Source organism: Neopelma chrysocephalum, unplaced genomic scaffold (assembly GCF_003984885.1).
Source record: "Neopelma chrysocephalum unplaced genomic scaffold, ASM398488v2 Primary Assembly neopelma1_24, whole genome shotgun sequence".
NCBI lineage: Eukaryota > Metazoa > Chordata > Aves > Passeriformes > Pipridae > Neopelma > Neopelma chrysocephalum.
The window spans coordinates 23,627,852-23,640,049 of record NW_020897693.1 but is presented as its reverse complement, the minus strand read 5'-3'; the positions used below and the strand labels follow the sequence as shown (position 1 = coordinate 23,640,049).

Below are 12,198 nucleotides of genomic sequence, written 5' to 3'. Positions count from 1 at the left end.
TTTAAGTCTAAGGAAGTTTTGCTAAGGCTTCTCATAATTAATATTTCCCCCCCAGAAAAAAAATCAAGAGGGGATTTTTAGTGCATTTATAAGAACCACGTCTTTTTAATTTTCACTTATTAGGCTGCTTTTACTCATTCTTCACAGACAGTGAAACATGAAATATTTTCACCCAAAGAAAGGATTTTCCTATAAACTACTGGAGAGTCCTTTTTTAATACTTGATTTATGTCTGGGTGATTAATAGTTTAGAGTATTGGCTATCCCATATAAACAAAATGTGTCTTAAGCAATCAGTAAAACTACTGTTACCAATTGACTTGTGTTTGTACTGCAAGCTTCTGATAGTGGACAGAGTCCCTCAAGAATCACAGACTTTACGTTGCATAGAGGCATAATCTGCAGTTTTCTACCAACCTATATTTGTCCACTAGTCATTGAACTTTGCAAGTTATTCTGGTTTTTGGGGCAGTGAGATTGAAGAAAAACCTCCACTGTTAAAATGCTGGTTCTGAGTACGTCAACACATAAAGATATACAGGACCTCAAATGGGTTTTCACACTGTAGCCTTTGCAGAGTTAGAATAAAACTAATAGTTTTAAATTAAAGAGATTAGTAAGGTTTCATCCTGGAACACCTTATTGTCCTAAGGATAGTGTTGTCAGTTATTTAGAGAAGGAAGGATTGATAGTTGTCTTCAGATTCATCATTAGTTTTAATTATTTTTCAAATACAACACTTTTTTTTTCTTTTAAGAAGCTTCCACCTTAAAAGGCATAAATTTGGAGTCTATGAAATAGCTGGTCATGGAAACTTTATGAACCCCCTGTTACTATCTCAGTGCTGGAACCACCTATACAGAAAACTTTCTGAGACCCTTACTGTGCCACCATTTCTTTTTTAACAATGTTTTCTTTTCCCCACTGCACAACCAGGCTCGACTCCCTTCGTGCTCATCCACCTATAGTGTTTCTGAGGTATACTTTGCACGTGTTCTCTCACACAGTCGACCTGCTCACCCATCACACTTTTTTGATTTCATTTACTTTTATTCCTTTTTTTTTTTTGCATTGCACTGTGCACAAGTGGGGAAAAATCAGCTTGGGGGGCAGATTTTGCATGATCAATCTGCAACCATGTTCAGCGTGGTTTTAAAATCACTGTACCAGTCCGGGGCCACCATGATGTATAGTCTAGCTAGGCATCTGCTACATAGCACACGAGCTGAAATTGTATGATAAAGCATCCTTAGTTATCTCTTACGTTAAAATAAAAATAACAAAATGCCAAATGCTGCACTGGTTAATCTGACCCCTTTTCAGATAGTGGAACTGGAAAGACTATGTAAAGATGGCCATCAAGTTATAATTACTAATTACCTGTCTAGATATAGGTGTGTTCATTATATCTGAAGTTCATTATTAATTCACAAAGCTCTGGCTTGGGTCACGGCCTGCCAAAATGCATATACCATTTTAAATACTTCTGTATCAGCTTCATGATCATCTTCTACAATGAGGTATAGTACCATCTTAACAGGACTTGAAAATAAAAATACTTTCAACTGTAATTAGAATGGAGAGAAAAGAAGTATGTTAAGATAAACTAGAATTCACAATATCATGGGATAGAAACAGAGTTTATAAAATACTGTCAAATTAACACCATTACCTGCTGTGTAAAGATTAGGCTTCAGCATATTATTATAATTGATAAATAGAAGAATATCAAAAAGATGGACTTGAAGTTTTCTTCTATACTGAATCAGTCTTGAGCAGACATAGTTATTTATTCTGTATTTTAAAATAATCCCTTAAAGTTGACAAGATCTCATAAAAAGTTAACAGTTCGCTCTACCTCACACTGTAGGCCAAGTTCTAGACCTGATCTGAATGTTCTATTCATGAAAATTATACAAAATGCAAACATCAAGAGCTCACCTACTCGATCAGTTTGTCCCTAAACAGAAAGATCTGTGTGTAACCAGTACCTTGCTGATGTGTAATTTGTTCTCAGAATCTTCAGCTTCTCAAGCAATCATTTCTAGCACTTCCTTATCCTTAGTAATAGAAAGTTTTTTCCTAGTTTCAGTGAATGAATAGGCAGAAGATATAATAGAACAGTTCTGAAGAAGAAAGATGCTTACCAGTTTTTCTGTAATGGATCAATAGTTGTTGTCTGGCTGCACCAGAAGACAAGTAATTCTAAAAATAATCAAGTATGTGTTCTTAAAAGCACCTGATATGTATTCTGCAGTTTATTGTAACTCATTACTGTATTGTATGAAAGCCTCATTGTTTTTATCATTATCATCAAAACACCAATACAGAATAAATAAATTATACTAAATTAATGTGCATACAAAGACACTTTTTTCTGAGCTAATACAGGAGCAAGAAATTAAGTTTAGTGCTTACAGATGCAAGACAGAAGCCATCCTCACTCCGTTCTTCGGAATGATCTGTATGAAATTAGGGAAAAGCAGTGGATCACCATCAGCAAAAATGGTGAACGTGCTCTTAGAGATTATGAATCAATAAGTCAGTTTCAGGAAACTGGACTCTTCATGCTTTGCCTGCAACTTTAGTAATTGGTCCTCCCCTCCACTTTATGGAGGGATCGCTGTCTTTGAAAGAAATACAAACTAGGGTATTGCAACTGGTGACTAGTCAACATGTATGGGTCTCCTCCTTGATCAGATTCCAAAAACTTTTTTGCCTTCTCCGAAGCTATCACTTATTTGCAATTTGTAGAAAAGACTCTGCTAGCTGAAGTATCAAGATGGCACTGCAAGACTGTGAAAGCAATTCATCCTTTATACTCTGTCCAAGGGCAAGATCTTCCTATCTAAAATGCAGGCATCTGGTGAACCAGATCTTGTGATGCAGTTTCTAGCTAATCAGAATTTTATACTCATGGAACACACAGTGCAAGACCTAAACAGCCCTGTTTAAACTGCAAACTGAAGGTTTAAAAAAAATACAGATACATTATTCTCTGGTGGCAGGATAGCACCCTGTGTATTTTTGAATAGGCCATTCGAGCCAGTGACAGATCCAAAGGAACAAATCAGTTGAAATTTAAGATCTTTGTGGCAGTTGTAGCTATTTGAAGAGGCAGGAAGGGATTGGAGGTTCTCTGGGGTCTGTAAAGGATTTGTAGTCTCATTTCTATCTTTGTGAGAGACTCTTCATTTGGAAATACAACTTAATGTCAGGATGCATATCAAGCAATGCTCAGTGTCATCTGCTATTATTTTGGAAAATGGGAAAGGTTGCTATGAGTAAACAACATCTTGGCCTCTAAATGACATGATAGGAAATCTCCCAAACTGAAGTATTGTTAAATCAAGTCCGAAAACCTGCCAGCAGTTTTGATCAGGGGAAGAAAATGAGTAATATTGTATTGTATAATGTCTCATATGCAGGAGGGAAAAAAGAACCACATTTTTGATAGGATCTCAAGGTTGTTTCTTATGTCCACACCTATTTCTGTGGTTCTTATTCCAAGAAAATATTTTTCTTAAGCTAATTCTTAAAGCACCAGGTTTGGAGATTCTTACTTTTCTTTGTCCAAGTCATCACCAAATAGCTTTGGACCTTCAGATGATATCAGGAACACAGTGACGAGAGAAATGGAATCAGTGCTGTGGGAATTCAGCTGAATGTGCCTTCTGACAAAGATACAACAAAAGATAAAAGGGAGAAGCTCATATAAATGGTATCTGAATTCTGTTTTTAGGAAATAGATGTATTAGATTAATCACAAAAAATTTCCTCACAATTTTCGTTGTTAAGAAAAGCTCTGGAATTGGATTAATTGGCACTGGTACAGCTCAGATTGCCAAAAAGGAAAGTGAGTGTACTATCGAGGATTTGCTGTCACATAGGAGGTCTTTGATTAAAGAAGTAGAAGATCTTCCAGCAGAAGAGAAACAGTACCTGCATATTCTGCATTGTGAAGAATTTAAGGCAGATTTTGCTGCCTATGTTTTTTCATAGAAAATGTTCTTGTAGAGGCTATTTTGCATCTAAATCTAAAACGAGAAAAAACTTTTCACCTGTTCCTTTTTGTTGTCACCAGTTGCATGGATGAAACTGTAGATGTGGTCAACTGATGCCTATTTGAGAGGAATGGGCAGAAAGATTTTAGAAACTTATGCTTGCTTTTAGGTACAGAAAGGTTTTCCTGGTTTGTTGAGCTCCAGGCATTACAGGATAGTAGTATTATATACCTATTTAGCCCCAGTCAGCACCTTAACAATTCTACTTGTCTAGAATCAGATGTTGTCTTTGGTTCAATTCAGTGAAATTGAAGTGAGTTTCTTTAAATAGTGATTTCCTTGTGACAAGAGAAGTAAAGCTTTAATGCTCTAAAATGCTATAATGATAAAATATACGTTCATATTATCTTTAAATTTCACAGCATGCAATAAAGCTTTTCACCCTTGATGAAAACCAGTTAGCTTAATGCCTGTAATTTTTGTGAATGTTAGCAGGGGTACTTAAATGATTTGCCTAAGAGTAAAATTATTAATTAGAACTAATAATGACTTAGCAGTTGTGAAGTATAGTATATGTATAATATATCTGTAATTTACTTATTATCCAGTTGTCACAAAACATAGTAATTTATTTTTAATTAGCAGTAGTTCACTTAAGAAATTATTGCATCAAATTGACTTCACTTACATTTTTAGAAGTACTCTGACATCAACTTGTATCTTAAAAATGTCACACACAATGTAAATTGAACAGATTGTCCAATGAAGGTCCATAGTCTCCTAATGTATAAAATTACACTTAGGTAGTGTTATGCAATGGCCCCATTTTTTATTCTCATTTGTGTCTCAGACTTTCTATTACCAACATCAGTTTCTTTCCCCCTCTGTCTCCCTCTCTCTCCCTGTCCTCTGGCTTTTGCATGCGCTTTGTGTTTGGCTAAAAGCGTAATGAAGGAAACCTGTTGATCTGCTTGTTGGAAGGACAGTGGCAACAAAATGTTTACTGCAGTGCTATTCCTACTTTCTAAACAAATTAAGTTTTTCAAAGAGGAAGACACGCAGGTCTGTAGCTTGTCATATGTTTTATTTAGCCTCATTGAGTGGTTAGAACATGATGCCTTTTATTGTGAAAGATCTGCAAAATATTACTTTTCTCTCCTACAAAATGTAATTATTTCCATAAAAATAGTTTTAGAATATATATTGGCTGCATACTTATTGATTTGGTTGTACACTTAGCACTGTTAATAAAACAACAAAGACCTGTATTGTCTTATCTAATTATACGGGGTAACCAGTACAGGGAATTAAGTTGCAGTATTCAGAAAACAAGAGTCAATACTGTTTCCTGCAGCAGGTAGTTGACTTCAGAAGACCGTTCAGAGACCACATGAAGATTTTTAAGTGCTCTAGGTTAAACTATTTTATATAGTATACCTTACAAAATGTTGCTAATAACTGAATCTTATTCTGTAAAAGAACAGGTCTAAAGACAGGTAAGAGACTGGTTCTCCTATTTAGGCTAGATTGAATAGAAGGCAGTGCTGAAAGACCAGGAACTGCAACGCTGACTTTCACATGTTTACCACCAGCACGGAACCTAGAATTCAGTTTTAGGTACAGGATGTTAAGTTCACTGTTGATATCTGTTGTAAATCTGCTCTACATAGCAAAAGTAAAGTAAATATAAGCAGTTTGTGTTTTCTGCTCTGATTTCATGCAGAAGTCCAGCAGATAGAGAATTTGGTTCCTTACATCTGACATAAGTATACTGAGCCATTGAACAAAAATTCCTTCATTAAATTGAGATTGCCTATCTTGTTGCCTTAGGAACACCATATACTTTGTAGAGAGGCTTTTCGAAATTTGGAATGTTTTTCCAAGAAATAAATGAACCCAACAGAGCCAGTAAGGATCCACCAATCAACTGGGATTTGTCCAACTATGCTGGAACAATCTAGTCCTGGGTTTCTGTGGTTTCGGTTTTTTGAGTTTTTAGGTTTTGGGGTTTTTTTTGCAGTTGCTAATAGAATAATGAGTTTTTAAGTAAAATTAGAATTTATAGGTATTTCTCTTTTAAACATTAACAACAGGTCAGAGCTTTCTATTTGGCAATTGCCATTTAAAGGATTGCATTTTGCTTTGCTAATAGTACCACCTTACTCTAGGCTTAAGAAAATGAATGAATTAAAATTCTTACTTTTAGAGAAACATGTGCACATTAAAGTGCAAAAATTTATGAGAAAACAATATCTAGTTTCTTTATTCATAGAAAATAGTTTCGCTAGTTCTATCTTCATTCATGATATTAGGATTAGTTTAGGATTAGCATTAGTATCTTCTCTAGCATTCTTTCTGCCATACGACAACAAAGTATGGCAAAACTTCCGAGTTACATTAGGAAGGAAAGTATGTTATTGCAGTAATTTATCAAAGTATACATTAATAGCTTTGATTAATGACATCTTAGATAATAAATATTTTAAAAGTAATTAAGAAATATTGCTGTATTTGTACTTTAAATACTATTTATCTTTGTTTACCCATTGCTGAATCTCCTAATTAGATCCATTATTAGTTCATACATTCAAAATAGAAGCAAAATTGTGCTTAACCCTACATTTTCTCTGTGCATGGTACTTACCTTGTGACTTCTGCCAAATAAAATTATCCCTTCATATTAATCCTTTGGACTTATTTTGTTCTCTTCTAGTAAGTTCAATTCAAGCACTAAGTTCATTTACAAAGAACTATTTAACACTTGGGAGAGTGGTAAAAGAAGGGGTTTTGAATGGCATCTCATTTCATTTTACAGATTTTGGCTTAACCCTTACCTATTCAACTTAACAAAATTGCAATAGTTTGATTGATTTTCATTATAGTAAAATACTTCCCAGCTCTGCATTTATCAGAGAAAGAACAAATAAAGTTTAAAGTGCTTATTAGGAAGCATAGGCACTAAGAAGTTGAATGATAAAATCACAACTATTTTCCAGATAATGTAATATACATTTCTATATTCTAAAACCCAAGTAATTCAGAAATAATTTCCATCCTTCCCCATTTGGAACTTTAAAGTTCCTTACTTTTTGTTTCAAGACAAATCTTTATGTTTCAGTTTTTAATAAATTCTTCCCCTTGCTTCTTGTACCACAAAATAGGGACACATTTCACCCTGCTAGAGATGTGCAGTCCTTTATGAAACAAATTAGATCAAGCTAGAAAGCTATGAATGTCATTTTCCTTTTGACTGATTATAGCTTAGACTCCTTCACATTTTCCAAAGTCAGTCTTGTCATTATTTCACTAAAGATGCATCCATTTATGCAGAGGACTTTTTCCATTTTCTTGTGCTGTACCATTTTTTTGACTGTATGGCAATAAAATTGACTTGATTAGATATAACTGTGAGATTTCTTTTCTAGACAACCTCTGTTTTCTTTTAAAATCCAGTATTAAACTGTTCACCAGCATGTAGTGTTTAGAATTTACTTGTTTACTACTTAAATCAGCTTGTTTGAAAAGCCAGACATTATTTTGCATTCTATTACACTAGTAATAACACTTAATGCAACTGTGCTCTAGGTTCAGCTCCCAAAGCAATCTAAATCTTCAGTCAGCTTCAGTAACAGAATCTGTGGAAAAATTAGTCTAGATTCTGAAATAGCAATGAATCAAAGTAGAGCAAAGCTTTTATTACATTGCTGTTACGGCTTTTGAAGTAATCACTGATATGAAATGCTGTACATGCGATCTAATTTACATGTATCTCTAGTGGGCAGTGTCTGTTTTAATACATGGAAATCAGATATACACAGCAGTGTCAGTATCAGTAATGCATAGCTCAAATGTCAGTGGGTTCCCATCAGTGCTCCCTATGTTATCTTCCTTTTTTTCCAGTTTTTCAAATGCAGTTTTGTAACATGGAAACAACTTCCTTATTTTAGTTAAGGTCAATATTTTTACTTGAGCTAGGAGCATCAAATTTGAAGGGCTTCAAGTACACCTGTACACTTGTTTGAAGCTTAACTTAAAAGAACTTTATTCATTTTTACTTGAAAGTCTGAGATTTTGGTTGAATATTGTATATGTCAGTGATTATAATATACACCATATATAAGATTATTGTTCCCTGTGTTTACTAGTTTTAGCTCTTGTACTTGAAGCCTTTCAAATTTGATGCTCCCAGCTCAAATAAAAATATTAAGCTTAACTAAAATAACTGCTTTGGAGTTATGCTAGTGCAGAACTTATGATCATACCACATGGGGAAACATGTTTTGTTCCTCCTCATGTAGTTTAAAAAGTAGTCCAGCTATTTGCTTTAGAATAACTATAAAAATCTCCAACCAAAACTGCTGGTAAACACCAGCAGAAAAAGGTGAAAATTAAAGATGATTTAAAAATATAAGAAATTGGGTGATGGCCTTTTGTTGACTTTTTGGGCCTGAAGGTGAACTGTTCACTTGATTGGTGGCTTTTGAAGCTACAGTCTTTGATTTTTTTGTTTCTGTTTGTGTGTGTTCATATTCCTTTCACATAGAAGTGCAAGTAATGTTACCTGTTTGGTCAGCTTCCTGGAAGATAAGACTGTAAGCATGAAATATGGGTTGTAGACTTTGTTAGCAGTTACAAGTTTGAGTCAGACTCCTTCAAACATCAGTGGAGAGATGGTTTTCACTCCACAGACCTTAGATTAAAGGGATGGAGGCCCGCAGGCCTAGGAGCAGATAAGAGCAAAAACAGTAATGCTAAAATTTCAAAACTGGCCTCTTGCCTCTTCCCCACCAACCTTTATTCAGATATTGACAATTACTAGATATTAAGAGAACTGAATTGTGTTTCCCAGGAGGGAATTGTGTTTTCCAGCTGGGTTGAATGGTGGTGGAACAGAAAGCACAGTGCTGTAGCAGGAAGGCCTGAATGGGTACCAAGGAAACTTATGCCATATTTTCTCTCCATATTAGTGCTGACTTCACTTTTCATGCTGGAAAAACGTCTTGCACCATTTTCGGGACTACTCATTTTCTGTGTGTCGTTTTTGAGTTACATATTATGTAATGTTCATGTCACACCACAGCCAGCAATGTGCGCTCACAGCCCAGAAAGCCAAATGTATCCTGAGCTGCATCAAAAGCAGTGTGGACAGCAGGTCAAGGGAGAGGATTCTGTCCCTCTACTCTGCTCTAGTGAGACCCCACCTGGAGTACTGTGGCCTGGTCTGGAGTCCTGAGCACAGGAAGGACATGGACCTGCTGGAGAGAATCCAGGGAGGGCCATGAGATGATCAGAGGCCTGGAGCACCTCTCCTGTGAAGACAGGCTGAGAGAGTTGGGATTGTTCAGCCTGGAGGAGTCTCCAAGGAGATCTCACTGCAGCCTTCCAGTACCTAAAGGCTACAGGAAGGCTGGAGAGGTACATTTTACATGGGCTAGTAGTAATAGGATAAGGGTGAATGGCTTTAAGCTGAAAGAGGGTAGGTTTAGATTAGATGTTAGGAAGAAACTACTGTGAGGGTGGTCAGGCACTGAAACAGGTTGCCCAGAGAAGTTGTGGGCTCCCTATCCCTGGAAGTATTCACGGCCAGGCTGGATGGTGCTTGAGCAACGTGGTCTAGTGGAAGGTTCTCTGCCCATGGCAGGGAGGTTGGAACTAGATGATCTTTAAGGTCCCTTCCAATGCAAACAATTCTAGAATTCTATGCTGAGCACTCCAAATGTAGTTGAAATAAATGGCAGCTGATGATCAAATATCTGTAATCCAACTGGATTGTCTTGTAGGCACGTCAAATTAAATTTAGTCTAGATGTCTCTGGGTCTCAGTTTCCCATTTGTAAAATCAAGTCATGGCTCTGCTTCACAAAGATTTTGTAAAAATAAATTCCTTCATGTGTATTACAGTGTTTCATGTTGTAGAACCAAGCACAAGAGAGGAATCTATAAAGAACTAAATTATTCCCCATATACAAGATGGTTTGGATAACATTTAGTAAGTAAAACATGAAATTACTCTTTGAGCAGGGAGATTAAAATGAAATAGCCTTATCTGGTCTTATGAGAAGCCATGCTGAAAATTATTATGATGAAATCACAATGCTTACCTGTCAAAGTAAAAATAAGAGTTGCACACATGACGTTGATCTGTCCTAAAAGCTGTTTCACTTAAACTTGCCAATTTTCCTTGACTATATTTGAATGAAGATTTTATTTTAAAATTTTATTTAGAGGGTCATGCAATTCAAGTTTCCATTTTTTTGCAGTAGTATGGATATTTCATTGTTTTAATGCTTCATTGAAATTGGCTGTTGCTGGGTGAAGAAATAGAAATGTGAAACTAGTTGAAATTTCATTGAAAAGCAAAATACTTGTAATACAAATGAAGCTTTTTAAAATGTCAACCTTACTAGTGTATATGAAGGGTTAGAGAGTAATTTATAGTGTGCTTGAAGACAAGAATTTCTATCCATCTCTTATGTATCTAATTGACATTTGATTGACAGTAGCTTAAAAGACTGGTTAATATGGAATGGACAAAAATGTCTTTTAAAATAGTTTAAAAAGTCTTAATGCTGGCCAGATGGACTATAAGTCAGGCATCTAATATATACTTGTAAGGCTAAATGGTTTGTCAGTCAAACCCTTTCTATGGCAAACAACAAGGACAATGGGAATTCTTTCCCTTGTATCTCTTCGCAAATACAACCTATTCTCTTTGCCTTTATTTACACTATCTACTTCTCAAACTGGAGAATATTTCTGAGGCATTTGGGGAATGTTGAAGATTTTCATTCAAACAAATAAAAGATCTTGTTCATACCTAATAATGCAAGGAGCAGAACTTCTGATTTTTCTGAGTGCAGTGTTCCTAGAGTTTTCTTGTGTCTTACAAATCCCACTTGAATTTTCGTAGCATCAGTTGGAGTTTGTGCACAAATTTGGCAAAAATGAAGTCAAGCTTATGGCTTGATTTAATGTGGGCTTTAGCTTATACAAGGTGCACAACCTCTTCATATTTGGGTATTTTAATTAATGCAGCTTCTCTGAACAAAAAGACTCTGATATTAAATAAGCTGTGAATAGTCCCTAAAACATTACAGAAATGTGCCGTCTTTCCAGTATTATTCATATGGCATGCCTGTATGCTGTCCCATGCTCTGAAGAACACAAAATTCAGCTCATTTTTTTTCTCATATAAATGTAAACATTTCATTAAAATTACGAAGAAAATAAATCCCTCTTTGCCTCTTTTTATTCTCCACTATTAAACCTACACTACCAGTTTGGAGGAGCCAGTTTGCTTTCCCATTAGCTTACTGACCTGCTATTTTGTCTCCTTTTTTTTGCTGATAGATCTTCCTGTTTTCTCATTCAGTGAGGTGTTCAGCTTGCGATTTTAGTTGCTGTGTAAAATTTATTTGAATCCTCTTCTAGTAATAAATGTTTTGATTTTGCCTCTCCAGGACAAAGTCAGTTTCCATTGAGAGATGACTAATCCCAGAAAACTACCCTTTGCCTTTTCATTCTGTATTGTTCCAAATATTGAATAATATCTTTCTTTTATACTGCTCCTGTAAAAGGAACCAATTCAGGCCTCATGTTTCTGCAGTGTATTCATCAATCACTTCCATCATCCTGTTTGAACAGTAGTTAGGATTAATCATAATCTGACCATAGTACTCCATATATGTGTTCATAGTCTACTGGGAAACAATTATCAAAATTAAAAAAATCTGTATGTAAAGTGTGGGTGACTAGAGAAAAACTGAGAAAAGAGAACTCAGTAATGTATGGATGAAGACGTAACGACATATTCAAAATCTGAAAATTACTTTTGTTCGGTGTCCAGTAACACTTAATAAGCATAACACTTAAGAAGTGGTAAAAATCTGCTCCTAAAATGATTTTGGCTTCAAATGATTTTTTGTTTTTTTCTTCCCAAAAGAGCTGACTCCAAATGAGTGATTCCCTGTGTGGAATACTACATTAGTCGTCTTTAAATTTTGGTGAGGTGAATCCCACCATCACTGCTGTTTGTTTTAAAAATTGTGTTAATGAGTAATGTCTGGGGATATCATATTTCTTTCCCTTTCAGAGGTGGTCTCAGTATAACAAGAAAAATTATTCTGTTGTTTTGAACTGACTTTAGTCCTAATTCAGATGGCCATAAAATATTCTCTTAAGACCTTGTGTGTTCA

General features: G+C 35.4%; 1 protein-coding gene across 22 annotated transcripts in view; it reads left to right on the top strand.

Moving 5' to 3' along the window:
* Nucleotides 1-12,198, top strand: part of GPHN (gephyrin) — a 297,276-nt gene that overhangs the window by 226,042 nt on the left and 59,036 nt on the right. For 16 of the 22 annotated variants that reach the window (XM_027708552.1, XM_027708654.1, XM_027708583.1 and 13 more), the window contains one exon: nt 937-978. The exons of the other annotated variants lie outside the window; for them this stretch is intronic. In XM_027708552.1, the coding sequence (XP_027564353.1) occupies nt 937-978 (42 nt within the window). The remainder of the gene's footprint in view (nt 1-936; nt 979-12,198) is intronic. 22 annotated transcript variants of the gene reach the window in all.